At 43.4% G+C, this 22,836-nt stretch overlaps 1 protein-coding gene across 1 annotated transcript in view; it reads right to left on the bottom strand.

Moving 5' to 3' along the window:
• The window catches only part of SEC22A (SEC22 homolog A, vesicle trafficking protein), a 240,478-nt gene that overhangs the window by 114,643 nt on the left and 102,999 nt on the right, over positions 1-22,836 (bottom strand). The window contains exons 3-4 of the mRNA XM_078682032.1: positions 18,532-18,695; positions 7,993-8,166 (exon numbers count right to left, since the gene is read on the bottom strand). Coding sequence (XP_078538158.1) covers positions 7,993-8,166; positions 18,532-18,695 — 338 coding nt within the window. The remainder of the gene's footprint in view (positions 1-7,992; positions 8,167-18,531; positions 18,696-22,836) is intronic.

Raw genomic sequence — 22,836 nt, 5'->3', positions numbered from 1 at the left:
AGCCTCACCGTCGCCCTGCTTTGACTTAATTCCATGCTTTTCCACATCGTTTTATTTTGGTCAATCTGTCCTTCCCTTCCCCAACCCCTCCTTATTAGCGAATCCATGTTATTGTCTTTGCCTCTCTCAGCATCCCTCCCTATTCCACTCTTGGCGCGGTCTCTTAAGTCTTCCTGACTATCCCTCTCTGACTTGTAACCCTCATGCCTCACAATCCGCAATATGGCACCGTGCAGATCTGCTTCTCAGCCCCCCTCACTCAATGTCCTTCAGTCTCACAGGCCCTTCTGAACTCACATTCTCAGAGTCCTCTCTTACCTGCCCTCCCCTCCCTCAAGGTTCCTCTGTGCCTTACATCGCTTCTGTGTCAGATATACCTCACAGTACCGTACCTCTCACCGGGAGTCCCTCCAGGTCTCACAATCCCATTTTAAATTGCCGTCCCAGGTTCGCCTAAGAGTTGCATGGCAAAAATCACTTTTCCATCACAATTTCAGTCCCCCAAGGTACTAGGTCTTTGCTGTCTCTCAATTTGTCCCCCGCCAGGGCAGACTTTTTACTGTCTTAGCCCCTTTTGCCTCTAAGATCTTATTTTCCAAACAGTCTTTATGCTTCGGGGTCGCAGTCTTAGTGTCTCTGCCTTCCCCGCATTTTGGATCACAGGTTGTCTCTGCATCATGTATTCCCAAACCCACAGTACCTCACTCCCTCAAACTGCTCACGTCGCCAACTGCCTCTCTCCAACTAAGTAGCCCTCTGAGATTTCAACAAAGAACGGGAAGAGGGGCAATACAGACTTTAACCATGGACGACGAGCAAATGTGCACACACTTCAACTCAAAAGAGTAAAAAATGCACGTGGAATTGGACATATTTTTACATTGAGGAATAGGTAAGACATGACATTTGATGCATACAATATCAGAGCAATGAGCCGTTTGGACAACACAACCGGAAAAAAAGAACCCAAATAAAGAAAATAAGAAATCCCGGCAGCCCGATGACAGATGCAATGCTAAATAAAACACAGTGAAATATGGCAACCATCTCAATAGTGTACGGAATCCTAACTACTATTCAAAATTCTGACGGGTATTCTCTATCGCTGCCTCTCAATTAAAGTCACTTCCCTGTTGTCAGTCTGCCCTCCTTGTTCCTGGGTCTTTTACAACAATGCTACGAGTTTTTGTCTTTTATCAATATCTTTAGAAGTGCTTAGTGGATTAGACCTTTCTTTCGATGCTCGTCTTTGCTCGATCTCTTAAGAGAGTGATTCATTGGACTAGATCTTTCTTTTGACAGCTTGTCTTTGCTCAATCTCTTAAGAAAGTGCTTCTCTGGATTAGACCTTTCTTTTGATGGCTTGTCTTTGCCCAATGTCTGAAGAAAGTGCTTCGTTGGATTAGACCTTTCTTTCGATGCTTAGTTTTGCTGAATCTCTTAGGAAAGTGCTTCGCTGGTTAGACCTTTCTTTCGATGAAATGTTGGGCGAAGGATGCAGTGGATCATCTGGCTGTGCAACTTGTGTGTCAGGCATGTTAAAATGTGGGTTGTGCTGCCTTTGGGGTGGCTACAGCAGCGTCTGGTGGAGAGGTCTGTGGTTATCTTTTGATTCCAGTATAAGTAGACACTCAACAGCAGAGGACTCTGGGAGTTCCAGTGAAGGGGATATCAGCTTGTTACTTTACAACAACTAGTGACTCAATGGCCTGGAAAGTGATGTTGACACTGATGCCAAAGGAGTCCCCCCTCAATGATGAAGCAGTCCTTGAAGTTGACCCATTGCTCCTCTGATGAAAAGGATCCCACTGAAGCAGGCGATCTGTGCTCTCTAAACTCACCAGGTAAAGATTTGTGAAGATCCCAGTCACTGTCCTTGGCCCTTCAGCATGACATTTCCTGACATTTGCTGCTTCCTTCGGTTTTGGTAGATTCTAGAACAAGTCATGTTATTCTGTTTTAATTAGTTAGTTCTAATTAATTAGTTCTAATTTTCGATCACAGTATGGACACTGGTTACAAAGAACATGCATGCTGAATGATTAAGTGACACACAGGGTGAAAACACATCTCTATATAAATATCAGGAAAAGGTGCATATTCATTGAAAAAAAGCTTTGAAAAAACAGGAAAATGTCCTAGTATGTCGAGTCAAGACAAAAACACTTTTGGAAAAAACTTTAAAAAGGCACTAGTGTTCTAGAGTTTTGTTCAGTTAAGAGGAAAAAACAGAACAGTCTTACGGACACTGTTATACATAATAGGACAGGTGTACGTTCTAGATTCTGGAATTCATAAAAGGGCAGAGGCAAAATTTCCACTGATAACAAACAGCCTAAGCAGAGAGCACCGTTTACTGTTTTACAAGTTGCTAATTGTTTTTTGTTTTTGCTAGAAACAGAAAGATGTATATATTTATCTATACACACATACACATATATTCACATCTACAGACACACACACACACACACACACATATAGTCACAGAAAAAACAGAAGTGAATATATGGGTGGCTTTGTTAAAACATCTCAATGTATGTTTAAAAGAGCTCCGAAATTCGCCTTAAAACACAGTTAAAGTGCAGGCAGACGTAGCTCTGGTGGAATGGAGTGCCTCTCCTGTTTCTAATGATTCTCTTTGGATGGATAAGTAGGCTTCTTTCTCCTCTGACACAAGGTCTGAGGACCCCCCTCCACAGGATATAACGGTTAAAAGAGAAGTGTGATCCATGAAAGCCAAAATTCTATGGATTTCCTGGGTCTCCGATTTCCGAGCATTTCTGGAAGACTGAGGTAGGGTCCCTGGGTGACGGCTGTCCTTGGCACCAAAAACTACAGTCACCCCTCAAGCCAATTATGTGTAGAATCGCTTTCAATGTTTGAGTTGACAAAGCCGCAATTTTGTCATGTTCCGCCCCCATACAATATGTTTAACTGTTGAGCATGAATTTATTTTCCCAAATAGAAAAAAAACTTAGCCCGGAGGTGGTGGGTCACTTTTAACATTCAAAAAGTAAATGGCTGGGGTGGCTCCTCTAGGAGAGGTTGTCTGCCTGCTTATGCTCCTGGCTACGGTATATTTAGGCAACATCACGACAGCCCCGCAGTGTTGGTGTATTTTCACGTCCAATCTCTGTCCCTTCATCCCTCTACCTCCACATCCAGAGTATATTTTGCTAGCATCTGCTTCTTCACACCAAGATCCCAACTCAACCTGAGACCTCACAGCCGAGTATAAAAAAATGCCACTGTATCTTGTATAACATGGCTGAGGCAAACTTAACTATGGATTTTCAGGACCTGATTAAAAGAATGAAGATCATTCGAAATATCAAAAATGTGCTATGTGATAATAGACTGCTGTAGATTAGGATGGCCAGTAGCTTTAAGCTCTCAGCCTCTATGATCCATAGCTGACAACCCCATTTCCAGAACATCCCTATATTTGACTCCGGCGGTCTGTCACTTTTAAAGTATGGCAATTTTATGTCAAAGGCTTCCTCTAAATCACCAACTAATTAAATATGTTTAGATTGACTTTCCTCACTAGCATGTACCTTTCTAACCAACAAGCACAATTCACAAGAAACTTGACTTCACCATGGGGTTCAACCATTTGGTAGAAAGAACCTTCTCCCCATAAATTGAGCCAATATGCATTTTCGACCATGCTATGCTTCAACTGCTATTAACAACGGGGTACCCTCAAAACCCCCTCTGCTTGGTGAAGGAAGAATACCAACTCCGTTTTCTAAAAGTAGTTTAAGCATATGATATGTGAAGCTATTAATTATTACTTTATTGTTAGTGTCAGAAGAAACGTCATGAAGATTTTTTTAAGTTCAAATGAAGGTTTTTTTTGTTGATAATCAACTTTATTGATTTTTCAAGTGAAGGTTTATTGAAGAATTAACATTTTTGTGAAAACAATACTTCGTACACACAGTTATTTATCAATGCATAAAGGCATGAAAGAATACTTGAGAATACTGTTAATATACAAAAAACCATCAAGGCAATAAAAGTGTAACGTAGAAGATGAGATGAAAACATTCATAGGCTCATAAATATTGCAAATAGCAGTACATGTCCACAATACATCATTAAAGGAGTGCAATAGGGATTAACAAAATAATCAGAATTATATACAAGTAAATAGTAGGAAGTCAGGGAGGCTTGGTAACTTCTTGTATTAAGGGCTCGGGGAGGAAGCGTTTTTTGCTGCTGTATTTAAAAAGTGTGTGAGGGGGGACCAGAGGTGAAGTCTTTTCGTAGCTAGAGAGATAGGGTGGACTAGAGCTGTATCTAAGCGGTGATTATGGCATACCGCATACCGCCATGCTAGATAGGACAATTTGGAAGAGTCTTGCCAATGTTTTGAAATCTGTTGAAACGCTACAGCCAGTAACAGATCAATGAGTCTTAGCTGAGAATTACTTTTCCCCCATTCCGGTGCTAAGGTACCTAGGAAAATAGTGGTAAGGGATAAGGGCGATGTGGTATGAAAGATAGTGTTAATTTGGTGCCAGACCTGTTCCCAGACTTTAAAGACATGTGTGCATGTGAATAGCATGTGTTTAAGGTCAGCTTCACTTTGGGAACATGTTCAACATGTGTTAGGATTTGTGTTATGTATCTTACTGAAGTAAATTGGAGTGAAAAATAACCGATTATACAGAAAGAAAAGTGTTTGCATCGTGCTGGCGGATCTAGAGGATTTCCTAAGTTTTAACCAAATTCTGTTCCATAGAGTAACAGGCCAGTTTGTTTTGAGATCAGATTCCCAAGAGAGTTCTACCTTGGTCTTATGCCTGTCGTCAGGAGGTTTTATTAGACGAGAATAAATGTTTGAAGCTTTGGGGTTTGTGAGTAAGAGACGGTGCCACGGAAAGAGGGGTTGGGATTGTGAGGCGGGTGAGGTTGTAAATTTAGCACATGCCTGAATTAGTACATTCTGCACGGTCAGAAATTTAGATTTAAAGGAAAGGGGTAAATGATATAGAGTTTGTATTTGTGTGAATTGAATGGGCAAGCCCTGGTCGAAAAATTGGTGGACCCAAAGTAGACCTTTGTTCCTCCAGACCTTCCAATATATAGGTTTCCCTTTGTTAAGGATCTGTTTGTTATGCCAAATTGTGGAATTGAGAAAGAATTCTGAGTCGTGTGTAACTAAATGAGGTACATTGGATAATAGTTTACATGATTGCTTAAGTATGGGAGTAGAGAGTTTTTGTGGTTTTCAGGTAAAGGAAAGATATTCCTTGAATGAAAAGGGGGTTAAAAAAGAAAGTTCCAGATCTACCCAAAGAAACCTGTTTTCTGATTGAGAAGTGATCCAGTTTGATAATTGTCTTAGTTGAAAGGCTTTATGATAATTAGAAAAATGGGGGATTTTGGTCTTGTTAATTTCTGTATCGCCATTCTTGATTTTTTACCATTCCATAGAAAAGATGTGATAATGGAATTGATTCTTTTAAAGGAATTAGACGGAATGGATAATAAACGTCATGAAGATTACAGAGACAATGTTCTCCTCGTTTTCAGTTATGTTTAGGCAGCAGACAGGAATACCATCGTGCCCACCCCTCTTACTAACAGTTGTAAAACTGGAACAAATCAGAATCCGTCTAGCTCTAACACAAATGCACGTACACGTTGTATGTCATACCAAACAAGCACTTAGGTCGTGCCTTTCGGGAGACTATTCAACAGTATCTGTCCGAAAGGAATAAAGGAGACGTGATTGACATGATGGCTGCTCCCACAATCGCTTAAGCCCTAGTCCCCTTCCCAATTCTCGGCCCACTCCAATTTTACCCAGGGCTGGAGCTCTCACAATGTTTAAGTAGACTTACGATGTATCCCGAGAGGAGAGCGCCGTAAACTGGGCAAACCAGGAATCCTATTTAATTGGAAAACATGCTGTGGTTTGCACCAGATTGCATATTTATCAAGCTATATACATGACTGACCACGGACAAATTCTTTCTGCAACCATTCGTAGTCAATAGCAGGCGACACCACTGATAAATGGTAGGGCCCGATGCCTAAAACACACACCATATACATCTTGCGTTTGCTGGAGGGTTCGGTTGCCGGCTCTCTTTTCTTCTGGCGCTTCCTCGGTGACGCCTCCCTTGTACAACCCAAAACCCGTCAATCAGCAGGCTAATCCAGTGCTCATTTTGAGGCTGGGGGCTTGCAACTCCAATCCCTCAGCTGTTTCTCAGCTCTGGGATTGCTAGCTCTGAAGTGCGCATGTCAGATTGGCTGACTCTAGACAGCCGGCCAATCTAACATGTGCCCTGGACGGGGATGAAGTAATAGTGGAATTGCACTAATCAGCACAGCCCTCGCGCTTGTGACACATAATACAATGGTATTTATTACCATTTTCAGCAGGTGTGGCAGGCTCCTACACCATACTGGAGGAGCAGCCGCTGGCTGTCCCAGAGTTATGCTGACTCTTAACTTTTCCGTTCAATGATTGCTCTCTTTGCACCTAGCATGACCAGCAAGAGCTTAGTCATCCTCCATAGTTCATCTGCATGTTGCTCACTACGAACAGTGGTGGCTTCTCTGTTATGGCGGAGGAGTGTAGCCCTGCCTGCTGAGAGCACAGCAGGCACACACAATAAGAAAATGGTAATAAATACCATTTTATTATGTGCTGCAGCCTTGCGCTGTTAAAGCACAAGCCAGGGGGCGGGGCCGATTAGTGCAATTGCACTATTACTTCAGCCCCTGTTAGTGCGCATGACAGATTGTCCGGCTGTCTAGAGCCAGCCAATCTGACATGCGCACCTCAGAGCTGGAGATCCCAGGGCTGAGAAAAAGAAGAGGGATTGAGCGCCGGGTTAGCCGGCTCCAATCAACGATTGCTTGGTTTTCAGTTGTACAAGGTAGGAAGTCCTTCCCTTTCAGCACTAGTCACTGAGGAGAGCGCCAGGAGAAGAGAGAGACGGCAACCGGACCCTCCAGCAAATGCAACGTGTGTGGTGAGTTTTTGGGGCACGGCGCCTCACCATATTTTAAAGTTGCTGGCCATTACTGGGTACAGCTCCTAAGAAAATATTCAGAGATGCCCCTTAGTCTAGAACATGCCAGCCACATTCCTAAAACAAGGAGGCTCCTCTGATGCCCGGTGTATTGTGCCCAGTATCAGGTTAAACTTACGTAAACATTTGGCTTATCTGACGGACTGTCAAGTGATCCCTGGACAAAAGATCACCATACTATGCTGGGTTAGGGTCCGGTGAGAGTGGAAATGATTTTGAAAAAATAATATTAAATTCCACCTTGATGGTTGTGCAGACATCTAAGCTACCAGATGTAAGCACAATGGGGGTCGCGCAAACATATCGAACTCCTGCAAAACTGGCAAGTTTGAATTCATTGTCGAGGGCAGGAATCGACCGCAGAAGTAGGGCTCAGAGAGGTAGGTTTGGCAAACGAAAAAAAACAATTGTACTCACCCAAGCTTTTTCATTACAGTAGAAAATTGGACGGTGTGGCTCCTAATTGGTTTTCTTCAAGTGGAAGAAGCCTTGAGCTAGCACGGAAGAAGTTAAGAAGAGTGTATCTGAGGGCTCATGATAATTGTTGTTTTGATTTCATATTCCTTTGTCTCACTGTCACCTACATCATCTACCATGCACAAGGCAACAATAACACAATCACTGGAGGGTTTTGAATCTGGCCAACCCAAGAGGGGGAAGAGGATGTCAAAGTAATTAGGAAAGACTGAAGGAGAGATGCTCCAAGTTGTGTTTTATTTTTAGTTTCGTTTGTTGAAACGTACACAGGTTGTTTATGCAGACAGCACGTCTCCGTATGCAAATTAATATTGGACTATTAACGTTAGAGTGTATTTTCTATTCTGAAATCGTCTCAAATGCGCTACAATACATTAACAACTTCCAGTAAAAGTACATAAACAAAATGGCTGCCGGTTAAAAAAAAAAAACACAACAGAAAACGCAATACTAATACCTTTATATTCTGCAGCACTTTTATGTGAAAATCCATTTGCAGGTCCGAGTTCACCCATGGAGATTTGATAAGGGGGTCTCAGTTTAATTTCAGTCTGCATATCAGCAAGATTGATTTTTGTTGACAGGGAGCGAGGATTGTTGTACCTTTGCTTGGTCTTTTGAATAAAATTATCTGTTGCAAAATAAAGGAACAAGGAGTCTCTGTTAAACTCATTCTTAATTAAATCACACGGGAATAGAACGATCTGTAGATGATATTTAATTTCCATATATAAACTTTAGATGCTCTCTACTGAGCTGAAATGAACAGTATTTCAGTCTTATAACTAATAGATCGTGGGTTGCAATAGCGAAATTGAAGTTGTACAATTCCATTAGGTAATAACTGAAAATATGTAATAATTTCCGCATCCTCTAATTTTAAAACTGCAATGACATAGGTATCATAAGCATTTTAAACTTAAACTTGCAAAGTTTAAATCCCGGATTAGTAGGCATGTATTCATGCAGAGTGAACAATCCCCTCACTTTAGTATTCTTCCCAGAGAAACAAGTTTAACTTTCCCAACTACATGAGAGTACCATGGTGTTGCCTAATACTTGCTATTTTCAGTCGTGTAAAAAAGCAAAAGAAAAACTTGCAGCAAACAAGGTTTGCATCCTATTTCGCATTCTGAAGTGAGCAAACTGTGCTTGCATCCGAGATTTCCCCCCTTGCAAATTCATCCACGTTATCAGTGATGGGAATTGCGAGGGCAAAACAGTTCAGAAAGAATAAACTACTTACCTGTAATCCTGATGCTCTTCCGGGGGGAAAGTTATAAGCACTGAATATATGTTATATATAAATATATATATATTTCTTCCCAGTCTAATATGGCGCTAGTGCGCAGTGTAATAATTCATTAAATCTATTAATGCACAACAATAAAAGGATGTACTGCCACATATCTCAATATAAATGCGTGAACATAAATACAGAGTATTAAAACAGCGCTCTATTAAAATTGCATCAAATAGACAAAGCTTGGGGAAATTGTGCCTTAATGGGCAATCCCACTGCTCGGTAGTATAGTAAGCAAACAAAAATGCACTCCTAATACTCAGTAAATTGTGGTCATTCAGAACAGTGGCAATTTGCTGTGTCAACTGAATTTATTTATTGAAGTATATGCCCACTGGGGCAGGAATGGGGTATACAGATCCCAGATTTAAAAAAAGTGTTGCGAAAAATAGGGTTTGAGACTGAATCGAAAGCCGTTGAGTGGACAAGTAGGATCAGGGTGGCCAAGCTACCTAGATTAAGGAGCATATGAAGGTCCTCATTGGTGGTAGGCAGTGCAATCACTGCTAGTGATGTGAGAGGTGCAGAAGACAGACAGAGGGGTAGAGTAAAAAGTTTGATTCCTGTTCAGAGGTAACTGTTTATTTAGCACTTTAACTTTTTCAACAAGCTAAGTAGGCACGGGTAAACGGAAAATGAAGCAATAGTTAAGTGGTTCACATAGGCTCAGAGGAAGGCTTTTTCAATAGGAGTAGAACTAGTGCATACCTCCAACAGACTGATACAGAGGTAAATATTACAGGGGGGTGGGGAAGAGTCCAGAGAAGATCCTAACTTGTTGATGGAAAATATCTTAACATGTAAAAATGAACGTGATTACAGAAATCCCATTCAGAAGGGAAGTCTTGGAGGGTTGTGGATGAAAATTGGCTTTTATCCTTGGGGACAGAGGGGACCATAGCTCCTAGGTCAATATTGGAGGTATTGGGTAGAAGAAAGTTGTTGGTAAGAGAAAAGGTTTCCAGAACTGGCTTAGAGCCACTCACTACCCACCAAGTCTTCCAAGTAGATGGGAGGAGTTGATCGGATGAGACACTAGTAGCCTCTGATGGCCATTTTGTAGGACTCTTTGTTGGTGCTCAGGGTTTCTTCATCTACACCCAAGAGCTTTGCAGGGATGTTCGGAGGCTCAGAACTCATCTGAGTACCAAGGAGTGGAAGGCAACTTACATAGCTAGTGCCAAGATTTGAAGGAGACAATGATGTCAAGTGCGTTAGTGACCCACTTATGCAACTTTTTAGCTGCAATAGTGACATTTAAGTTGAGGTCTATAGGGATATTGTTAAATGTGCTTAAAAAGTTGTCTGGGGAGACTATACTAATTTTCTGAGAAGCAAAAGTGTTGGCAAGAGTGTAGGACAGATTTTCACTAGAAAAGAGAGGCCAGGGGAAATATAGCAAAAGTAGTTTTCCCATAAAAGCGGCATCAGGGTTGAAGTCATTGTGCCTTTAAGATTAGTGAACTACGGGTCCAGAAAGTGCCCCACTGATTTGGTGGGATTAAGGACAATCTGAGACAGACCTAGAGATTCCATGTCCTCTAAAAGGGCCTGGGAGTCCTGGTCTTCAGGATCTTCCAGATGAAAGCTGAGGTCTCCAACAATGGAAAACTTAAAGGATTTTGTAATGAAAGGAGACATAATGTTAGCTAGTCCGAAGCTAAAACAGCCATGAGGAGATGGATGGTTGGATGAGGAGTGGGGGTGGGGTGGACCTAATGATAAAAAACCCAGAGGTGAGGAACTAGTGTCCGAGGTGCACCACTGAAATACACTCGTACATAAACTTGTGGTAGACTTATCAGGCTGGGTGGTAATGGTGTTAAACAGGTTCTAATATATCAGATGTAACTCTTTGGGTAGTACTCCAAAACTATGTATCCTACGGGGGGCGCTAGAGGGCGCCCGCGTAGAATGGCCGCGCTTCGGTGAGGCTCCTGCAGCCTAGAACGGAGATCCTTAATTTATCCTGGGCAATTGTTTTGTAACGCGGTGGAAAGTGAGCTGCTGTGTAGAGGAACCTGGGTGCTAGCCTCGGTGAAAATCCTGTGGCGATCGGCCGTTATTTACCCACGCGCTGGTGCCTGAAAGTGCGGACCGGGACTGCTGCTGGAGAAGAAAAGGGCAGCGAGCACGGCTGCAGAGCGCAGGAAAGACCGCGGCTTACCACGAGGCTAGTGGGCCGCGGCTGCTGTGAGAGGGCAGGCGCGGTACTACTGACGGCCGGAGACATCGGGCGAGCGGACCTGGCCAGACTTGGAGGAACAGAGTGGCGTGAGGGTTCCTGCAGACGGTAGGGCGTGCAAGTGCAACGCTGTGTTGACGGAGGGTGCAATGTAAGGCGGCGAATGCTGGACAGCTTGGGAAGCCTGATTGTAAGGAGGAGCACGCTTGGTAACGCTGCGGAGCCTCAGGAACATAGTAGATGGCATGGACTAGCGCAGCCTGAGTGCAGAGACCATCAGCCCAGTCCCCACCATCTTATACTGTGGTACCCATTTGCGGCACAACGCGCCCGGCTGGGATACCATGTCGGACATATATCACGGAGCGGCCTGGGAGTAGCGGTACCACATGGATGCTGGCAGTGGCGGAGCAGTAACGCCTAGAACAACATTTGGATGTGAATCCACGGTGGGCACGGATCATGCAATGGAGGTGCTGGGTAGGCTGAGGACCCTCTGTGGAAGGTGGCCGGACAGTGGGGGTCGCAGCAGCGGTTGTAGACTTGCGGGAGGCCTGCCGGGTCCTTCACTGCTCATTAGACTGGGACTGCCTGTCAAGGTGGAGGCAGATGGGAGAGATTCCTCAGGTGATGGTTGTATACACCTGATGACCCCCCGCCAATAGCCGGAAGCAAGGAGAACCTTGAGAATTAGGAGCGGGGCAGATTTGGAGCAGTGAGGACTGGCGGGTTCGGCATAGTGCGAAGAGGTAGAAATACTCTGAGAATCCGGAGGAAAGCCTACGGGGAAAGGCAGTGGTGGATCTGGAACTCCCTGCATAGGTGACGCCATGGGCAAGCCAGACACTCAACAGCCGAAGCTTAATTTTGATGCTGCGAAAAAAGTGAACAGGCCTAACACGGAAGATGGCGAGTCGAGTAAATCAGATATATCGGGCGAGGGTGCACCCCCCCAAGGACATGGATATGCATCAGCTGCTACAGGAGATGAGGCAGGGGTTCGCTACAGAGGTGGACAGGGTGGGCCAGATGTCCTCCAGAATGGATGTCATTGCGCACAGGCTGGATGTGCACGAAGAGCGGCTTACATAAACTGAGAGGCGCATATCCGAAAATGATGATACCACTGCTAGCCATACGACACAGCTCGCGAGAATGGACAAGCTCCTCAGAGTAATAGCAGCTAAGAATGAGGACTTGGAAGCCCACAGCTGGCGTAATAATATCCGCGTGACCGGTGTGCCGGAGTCCACAAACACTGGGCTGATTGAGGAATATGTGGAAAAGCTACTCTTGACTGCCATTGGATCAGAAGCGTTTTCCACACAATTTATTGTCGAGCGGGCCCATAGATCTCTAGGCCCGAGGCCTCTGCCTGGGAATCCGCCAAGACTAATAATCGCGTGCTTGTTAAATTATCGAGATCATGATGTGGCCCTGCACGCGCTAGGACCAAGCGGAACTTAACATATGACGGAGTGCAATTTTCGATCTACCCGGACTTTACTCCGATTGTGCAGGAGGAGAGGCGCACATTTCTTGATGTGAAGAAGAAGTTCCTGGCGGCAAAGACTGACTATGCATTGCTGTATCCCGCCAAACTTAGGGTAACGCATCAAGGAAAGCAGCGATTCTTTACAAACCCGCAGCAAGTGGAAGACTTTCTCCGATCCGTGAAGCGGACACATCGAGGTGGTGGAGGTCGGGGAGCTGCGCAACCCGATAATGCACAGGAAGCCGAAGAGGAACAGTAATGTGATTGAGTTTCAGAATTGGGTTCGGATCCTCGGTGCTGCTCCTTGCGAGGCGGAGCGACTGCAGGCACTCAACTGGCGAGAAACCAGAGACAGTAACGGTTGTTCTGGTGGTAATGTACTACAGGCCCCGCTCCCCCCCCCCCTGACAGGGCCCAGAGGTCGTACCGTTCGTGGGGCTCAAGGGGGGAGGAGTGGCTGTGTAGCCGTCTAGTGGTGTCCCCCACAGGGTATTCCACTATGATGAACTATATCTTAAGGATGTTGGGGTTGTTGGTGGGGAGCGGGGAGGGTGGGTGGGAAGAGATATCTGCAAGATGGGGTTGCTGCAGTGGGTGGAGGGTGGGTTGGTGGGTTTTGGGTGGATTTGGGTATGTAATGTCTGGATAGTGAAGGTTTGTCTCTTAGGGGGTGCGAGGGAAGTTAGGGGGGTGGCGGGCGGCAGGGAGGTAGACGGGGAAGGTTGGTTGTTGGGGCTGTTGGGGTTACAATTGGAATGTGTCAGATATCGACGACTGCTAATGCTGTGGTACGGGCAATGTGGGGATGTGCGGAATGGTAGTCATGATGGAGAGATAGTGTATGTGTGGACTCAGTACTGGATACGTCATGTTCAGAGGCAGGTATATGGATATGGTGGAGAGAGGTGGCATGGCGCGGCAGGGTAAGGTCACTGACTTGAATATTCTATCTTGGAATGCGAGGAGGTTAAACGATGCGCGTAAGTGTAGGCAGGTGCTGTCGTACTTAAACAGACAGCAAATCCAGATAGCGATGTTGCAGGAGATGCATCTTCATCCCCAGTCACAGACTACCTTCGCCTCCAAGTGGGCTTCATCTCGTGTGTTCTCCTCTTATTCCTCATACGCCAGAGGTGCTGCTATCTTTGCAATGGTGGGATCGATGTCGGATCCACAAGGTCGATAGGTCATTGTCTGGGGGAGGCTGGGCAAAAACACGGTTACACTTGCCAATTGCTATGCTCCTAATATAGACACCCCGGATTTTTTTGCTGTGGTATGGGGGAAAATAGTTAATATAGGCTCTACGCAGGTAATATGGGGGGGAGATTTTAATGTCAGTTTGGTCCCTGCAGTTGATAGGATGGAGGGCACTGCACATTACCATAATAGGTCCAGGGAGCTGCTGGTTGGTTTGCTGACAGACAGGGACCTGGTGGATGGATGGAGGCGATTGCACCCACATGACAGAGAAGGGACACACTTTCCATCCCATGCTGGGTCTTGGGTACGGTTGGATTACTTCTTGCTCTCTAGGGGGTTGGGTGCGGGACTGTTGCGGGCTGAGCACCTTCCTCGCACGTACTCTGACCACTGTCCGGTGAACCTCACACTTATGGTACCAGGGCTTGATAGACCGAGGCCTGCATGGAGGCTACAGCCGAGGGCGTTATTGGACTTAGTGTTCCGCACAGAATTGGGAGAGGAAATCAAGGATTTTTTCATGAGAAATAAGGGATGGGTGGATAGCATTGAGTAAATTCAAGGAAGTGCTATCTGCGTATGAGGAGGAAGCCACGAGGGAAGCAAAGTTCAGAGGAAAGCATTGGGTGGCACGCAGATATGGGGAGGGGGAGCGCCCCGGGAGGGCTCTAGCAGAGACCACTAGATGCCCCAGGTACAGCAACACTGTCTTGGAGATAGAAACGCAAGAGGGCAGTTTACGGCATGATACGGAGGGTATACTAGCTGCTTTTAAGGCGCATTATGAGGCGTTATACACTACAAGACGGACAGGGGAAGTGGACTTGGAGGATTTCCTAGGGGAGGTGGCACGCTGTTGGTTGAGTGATGTTCATAGGCAGTTCTTAGGCGCTCCCTTAGAGACCGATGAAATTCGGGATGCGATAATGTCTTTGCAAAATGGCAAAGCACTGGGACTGGACGGTATACCAGCCGAATTTTATAAATGCTATGTGGATATCATGGCAACGGTGCTGCGCGAAATATTTGAGGAATCTCTGGAGGTAGGGAGTTTGCCCTCCTCGATGAGGGAAGTGGTCATCACATCACTTCTGAAACCTGAGAAACCCCCCCAGAAGTCTGACGCCTATAGGCCATTATCGCTCATCAATTGTGACACTAAAATCCTGGCGAAAGTGCTGGCTACCCGGTTAACGTTATTAATGGATAAAATAGTCCTCCCTGATCAATAGGGTTTTGTCCCAGGGCGTTCCACGTCACATAATTTACGCACTTTATTTTCACTGATAGACGGTGGCGCCTGAATTCCCGGTTGCGGCGGTTTTCTTGGACGCCTCAAAACCGTTCGACTCTGTAGAATGGAGCTATTTATTTAAAGTACTGCAGAGGATGGGATTCCCGCCCATGTTTGTGTCATGGCTCAGATTGCTCTGTTATAAGCCGACAGCGAAAATAGTGATCAATGGGCATATGTCATCGACTATGGCACTAACCTGGGGCACACGCCAGGGTTGCCCGCTATCACTATTGCTTTCTGCAATAGCGATCGAGCCACTTGCGGCCAGATTGCGGCAGATACATAATGATAAGGCATTCCAGTGTTATCTGCGTCAGCTGTTGGTATCGCTTTATGCGGATGACATTACACTGTATGTGAGGGACCCTGAGCGGAACCTAAACCCCCTCCTTAGAGAATTCTTGGTGTTCGGGCAACTTTCTGGGGTCAACATCAATTGTGGAAAATCACAATTCTTCCCCCTTACGACTGCGGTCACTCAATTTCCTTTGGACTTCCCGTTGGAATGGTGTGCTGGTGACATGAGGTTTTTGGGGACACAGGTATCCAGAGATCGAGAGGAGACGCTTCGTTTGAATTATGGCACGGCGATAACTAAATTGGAAGCTAGAGTCACCCGGTGGGTATCACTGCCACTCTCATTGCTGGTAGAGCGTCCCTTGGTAAAAAGGTGGTACTTCCCCAATTTCTATACCTCTTCCTCAATATCCCTTATTATCCTGGTACCTTCTTTTTCAAGACACTACAGTCAGCGTTACTGCGGCTGGTGTGGGGCGTCAAACCGCCTCGTCTTCGGTGGGCAATTATCACACAACCATACGATAAAGGGGGATTTGACATTCCGGACTTTGAGATTTATTATTTAAGTGCACAGGCTCATTACGCATATCATTGGATGGCACCTACGCTGTTCATGCCCCAGCTGGCCGTTGAAGATTGGGTGGCTCTCCCGCTTCCCCTTAGCGGTGTGATTCATGGTCCACTGGATGCCGTGGAGTCTCCCTTTACTACGGTCACTTGTACAATGGATGCCTGGTGGCGTATAGTGCGCATTATGGGAGTACAACTGTTATACTCGCCGCGCATGCCCCTCGTCTATCACCCGAGCATGGTTGTGCTGCAGGAGGCGGGGTTTCGGGCTATGTGTAAACGACTAAGGATTACTACATGGGATGACCTTTTTTCTAACGATCAATTTTGGATGCGGGAGCACCTCTTCCGTGATGCTCATCCCACACCATTGGAGATATTCTTATATGTCCGTCTCCGACAGGGAATGCGGACGTTGCTCCCGGAGTTTCCTGCTGATATTTGCTCCATTGCATCTTGTCCTTAGCTCCCCTGACGGGAAACATTTACTGTCGAAGCTGTACAAAACAATAAGGGAGGGCAGGACGGGAATAGTAGGTTCTGCTCGCACCCATTGGTCGGAAGATTTGGGGCAGGAGATATCGGATGAGCAATGGAAATATTGCTGCAGTATCACTGAAAGTATATCTGCCAGTTGCAGATTCAAGGTCATACATTATACGTTTTTGCAACGTATGTATTATACTCCCGTCAAGAAATATCGATTTCAATTATCTGACAATGACAGATGTGCAAGGTGCCAGAGGCCCGGGGCTGGATTCCTACATCTGGCGTGGGACTGCCCAACTATAAATGAGTATTGGTCACAGGTTCACGGGGCACTTGAGTTGATGGTGGGCGCTACTCTCGATATGGACCCCTTGGTGATGCTGCTGGGATACACAATGCATATTCCTAAACAGACAAAAACATTTTTTGATATTGCTCTGTTGTTGGCGAAGCGACGAATTGCTTGTAGGTGGGGCGAGGAAGAGCTCCGAAATTTAAAGACTGGATGCATGATCTTGTCTGTTGTCAGGAACAAGCTACCGTGTATGCGGAAATGTTACCGATGTCCTCTAGGCCGAGGGATGTGTGGGGTCCGTTGCAGTCTTATTTAATGAGTCATGGACAGAATGCTAATGAGGAGACCACAGAGCGAGGGGTTTCTGGGACAGGGGACCCGTCCATGTGATTCTTTTGTTATGTTTCATGAGTACTCCGATATCGATATGGTTGAAGAACTGTACAACTGTGATTGTGTTATTTCTCCTGATGTATTGCTAGCTAACTGTATATTGCTATTAAGAGACCTAGTATTGTATATTGATGTCTTCAGGTGCTATCCCGAATGTTGGTGCTAACTTGGTATTTTTACAACTAGACAATTGAAATATCCCCTCTTACATGATGGACTGCCTTCCTCCAAAAAATGTTGCTGATTGAATGGACTTGCCCTTGCCCAAATGCTTGATTATCCTCTGTAATACGCCTCTTTATACTGTGATCAATAACTGTATTAATGACGAACTGAGTCGGATGAATCTGATATATTGTTAATGTACGTCCAATGGTATAAAACTATCGAAAAATAAAGTTTTCAACAAAAAAAACTATGTATCCTACGGGATATGGGCTTGAGGGAATATTCTACCAAACAAGAAGGGAATGCGTGAAGCTACGACTGTTCTAGGCAGACCTCGTGACCCCCCCTCACAAACTGATAGGTAGTTCAACCTTATCTACCTACCATAACTAATGTGCAGGGCTTACATAGTAACCATGAACTAATGAGATACTGCAAACTTTGCAGTCTTTGCACTGTCTCAAAAAGGCACAGCACAATTACGGGGAGGCACCCTGGTACCCACAGTGGAATCTTGGTACTTCAATATGGACATGGTGGTGTCCAGAAGATCCCTGGGAAGGAGGAACTGCTTTCCATTATTCTGAATATTCCAATCAGCATAATTTAAATAAATGTACACTCAAAAATGATTGTTTAGACGGTGGAGGGAAACAGACATTGTATTAACACATCATATATATATATATATATATATATATATATATATATATATATATATATATATATATATATATATATATATATATATCAACATTCTGACATCACAAAACAAAAGTATTTTATTTATTTACTCAAACGAGAAAGTTCAAGAAAGAGCTCAATAGAACTTAAATGACTAGATAGATAGATACATGGATAGATAGATAGATAGATAGATAGATAGATAGATAGATAGATAGATAGATAGATAGATAGATAGATAGATAGATAGATAGACAGATAGATATATAGATAGACAGACAGACAGACATCACCAACAACAATGCTCCTTCTGGAAACCAAGGACCGTTGGAAAGTGGTGCGTGTGCCGGCGGAGCACGCCGACAAACAATCTTCACCTTCATGTGAAGCTGAAGTAAATGGAGTAACATCATCATTTCTTTCCGTGTCTTGAGTGCATTATTTCAAGTGTGAGATGAGGTGAATAAATAAATATATATATATATATATATATATATATATATATATATATATATATATATATATATATATATCAGTACTTTCTACATTATGGCACTCAAAGGTCTGCTTTCTAATTGTATATAAATTGTTATAAAGAGAGAGCTGAGACTTACCAAATTCGATAAAAGAATATGGTCTGATGGCTGTATTGATCCGGGCAGTGTCATATGTTGTGATAAATTCCTTTTGTAGCTCATCCAGAAAGCAGAAGGACAGCACACTGGGGTAATTTTCGGTGCAGAGCATCATGTAACCCACCCCCAGAGAGCTAATAAAGCTGAAATAAAAAAATAGAAACATTATTAGATTTTCATTATGGCCCTTACGTCCATAAATTAATAAAAAGAAAGACATCAGGACCCAACATTTACACATAATTTCGGAAAAAATATACTTTGCAAAGAAGAAAAACATTTCTGGCCCAAATGTGCATTGTAACCAAGACACACTGGCTGCTGGTCAGCAGAGACCTCAGGCGGACATTTACCCTTCTACTCCTTGGCATATGTCATTTATTTCCTTTACCCTACAAGGACGAGAAAACTGTTCTCCAGGCGGCTACTCCTATATTAGAACTTCATGAGTGATGGCGGGAAGAGGTAGAAACAGACGCAGTGTAAAACTGATTAAAGACTAAAATTTTCAGGAAAGATATAGAACAAGAAAATGTTTCTTGATTAAGAGCAGAGAAATAGATCAGAGGTTTTAGTTTAAACGACAAATCGTAGCCATAAAAACCCAGAAAGAACACAGGCTGATGGATGGTTCAGTGTTAGCAAAAAGCCAACAACAATTATCCTCTTTAATGTGCATTGATTTGGCAATGCGGGGAAATCGTGAAAGTTATGTCCAAATAAAGTTATTTGAGCAAAAATCTGAGACAATCGCAGAAACTATTTTCCCTTGTGTTTCACTGAGGAAGATGAAAGCAAGATTCTGATAAGAAGACAAAATCAAGCGTTCTGTTAAAACTAATTTTTACACCATCAATGAATGCGCTCATTGTGTTTGTTGTTGTCAAAAAAGTATGTATGTATTTATTATTTCTTTAAGCATGAAGCAGGCCAATAATATTTGTCATAGAACTGTGCTAAGAGTGACAGGTAAAGGTCTGAGGGAGGGAAATAATTTCTGACGATGAGGGGTAAGAAATTCACATTTCATAATAAGGAAATGGAAACGGTAAAAATACACAGTAAACAGAAAAAAGAGAATCAAGGTTGGGCAAAAAACAGCTAAGTGGTTGGGAGTACAGAAGTCTGAAATGGCACCAACGTGATGTTGTAAGAAAGCTTGAGCCCCATTAACTTGAAACATTTCTCGATCTCTTTACAGGCCTCCATCAAAACTAAGACTAAGGCTAAAACAAAACGAGCATTGGCAATGCCAAAAGGTTTGGCTTTAAAGCAATGTTGTATGGTAATGCAAAGCATTACAAGTAAATAGCATGATAACGAATAAGTATTTGTGTGCAAGCAAAGAACATTCAAGTCAGACCTAAAAATCCATGTGCGTGATTGGCTGCCCTCCTACCATCTGTGCTGCTGCCACAGAAAAACAATATGCATATATCAATAAGGACTAGCTAGTTTTAATAAGGATATAGGAGACTCAGGTAGGTACGTCGTGTAGCAACAAAGGATAAGGAAAAACGTTGTTTTCCTCATAAAGCCCTCACCCACCGACCTAGTCGGTGGCATGCTTCATCATCGGGCCCACCACAGTGGCACCGAATGTGCCCCGGGTGTGCTTCAACGCCAGGAGACTGCGGAGCTGGTATGTTGCTGAGTGTGCGGTGAAAAGGGTGAGAGAAGTGAAGTTGGCGGTCCCAGCACCCGAGGGTTGCTTATCTTTAATGAACTGGGCCTCTGCTAGCGGATAAAAAGGCAAGAAGACGAGATGGAGTGCTTATTATGACCTCCAGCGTCTAGTGCGGTCTACATGTTTCAGCCAGTGCCTTGTTATTTTTAAGCTGGCTTTCCTCAGGACCTTTTAGTATGTGAAAAGTGCAAAATAAACTTAATTTTAAGTGGTTATGTGGTCTTTTGGTTATGTGTGGCGCACGCTAAGGCGCTATAGCTGTTTAGAGGGGATTCCCTCAAGCTTGACTACATATAACACATAGGACAAAGACAGGACGTACAAGGTAGAGTCATTTCAGTATGGTATAGTGTTGTACCACAAGATGCCGACTTATAAGGTGGTGTTCGACCTATAATCGGCTATGGTGAGCTCATGGCACGTGCATGAGGCTGGTGAGGGTTTTAACAAAACCGATAGTGTTTTGGTGGTGGGCTAAAAAAGCGTATTTACAAGGTGAGGTACAGGTAAGTATAATACTGGGTCCTCACTCTGTTTTGTCTTGTAAAAAGCTTCATGGGTCGCCTGGCAGAGAAAGAGACCCTGGTGAAATAAAAGATAGTATTATAGGTCGAGCACCACCTTATAAGTCGGCATCTTGTGGTACAACACTATACCATACTGAAATGACTACCTTGTACGTCCTGTCTTTGTCCTATGTGTTATATGTAGTCAAGCTTGAGGGAATCCCCTCTAAACAGCTATAGCGCCTTAGCGTGCGCCACACATAACCAAAAGACCACATAACCACTTAAAATTAAGTTTATTTTGCACTTTTCACATACTAAAAGGTCCTGAGGAAAGCCAGCTTAAAAATAACAAGGCACTGGCTGAAACATGTAGACCGCACTAGACGCTGGAGGTCATAATAAGCACTCCATCTCGTCTTCTTGCCTTTTTATCCTCTAGCAGAGGCCCAGTTCATTAAAGATAAGCAACCCTCGGGTGCTGGGACCGCCTGCATAGCTTTTAAATCAACTTCACTTCTCTCACCCTTTTCACCGCACACTCAGCAACATACCAGCTCCGCAGTCTCCTGGCGTTGAAGCACACCCGGGGCACATTCGGTGCCACTGTGGTGGGCCCGATGATGAAGCATGCCACCGACTAGGTCGGTGGGTGAGGGCTTTATGAGGAAAACAACGTTTTTCCTTATCCTTTGTTGCTACAAGACGTACCTACCTGAGTCTCCTATATCCTTATTAAAACTAGCTAGTCCTTATTGATATATGCATATATAATTCAGGGGATTCGGCCTAGCCTATCTAGTCCTCTCTCTCTCTCTTTGATCTAAACACAGAAAAACAATACAAATGATCCAATTAGCTAAGATACTTTAATAGCATTGCAATGTCATATGTGTGCTCCTGAAAGTTCATGCTTAACCAGCTGGATAAATAAACAAAATGACCATAGCTGTATGGAGGACAAGCACTTTTTTGAGGAAGCACACAACTTCTGCCCTATTAAAACATTCTCCTGGCTCCCAAATTGTGGGTGGAGCCAAAGCCCCTATCTTGTGATGCTCATATAATTGTCTGGCAACAGCTGCATTATCAAGCCAGACCATAAAAAACAATATATGTGGGTGTGTATATATATATATATATATATATATATATATATATATATATATATATATATATATATATATATATATATATATATATATATATATATATATATATATATATATATATATATATATATATAGAGCTAAACTTGATTAATTCCTGTCTTGTTACACCAATTGCCACCAATTGAGGTTTATGATGTATACATTTACACATCATTATTACCTTTGTAGGATTTATGCCGAATATTTGGATGTATCCAGAAATATGATTTTGTGCTGTTCAAATTGCATTAACATTCAGTGGTAGTATTTTTTCATTGTTTACTTATCACATGATACATGATGTCACTGTGAGGGGGTGTCTCTCTAACACTGCATAAAAAGCATTTAGTCTATTTCCATGTTGCAGCGTGATCAAGGGCATAACTTGCCAGAAACGCGTAGCTGATCTCTGTGAATAAAATAAACTACTTATGCTGATTCGTTTGTGGTCCGTCTCCCTTGTTTGCTGGTGTGCGAGGCTGTGACCTGAGACGCCTAGAAATTCGAGGAGGAGCTACATTGGTATGTATATATGTATATATATATATATATATATATATATATATATATATATATATATATATATATATATATATATATATATATATATATATATATATATATATATATATATATATATATATATATATATATATATATATATATATATAGTAGCTCCCCTGACAAAGTCAGAAAGACCCAGCACTCGCAGTAAGTAAAACCTTTCGGTTTATTGCACACACAGAAAGGAAAAACGTGTATCGGCTCTTGCCTTCGTCAGTTTATATATATATATATATATATATATATATATATATATATATATATATATATATATCGATAGAGCTAAACTTGATTAATTCCTGTCTTGTTACACCAATTGCCTCAAAAGACACAAATATTCTCTTTGAAATGACAACTCTTTCATCAGAGCCAAACA

This window comes from Lissotriton helveticus, chromosome 3_1 (assembly GCF_964261635.1).
Source record: "Lissotriton helveticus chromosome 3_1, aLisHel1.1, whole genome shotgun sequence".
NCBI lineage: Eukaryota > Metazoa > Chordata > Amphibia > Caudata > Salamandridae > Lissotriton > Lissotriton helveticus.
The sequence above is the reverse complement of the archived record's forward strand: the minus strand, read 5'-3'. Positions and strand labels throughout refer to the sequence as shown.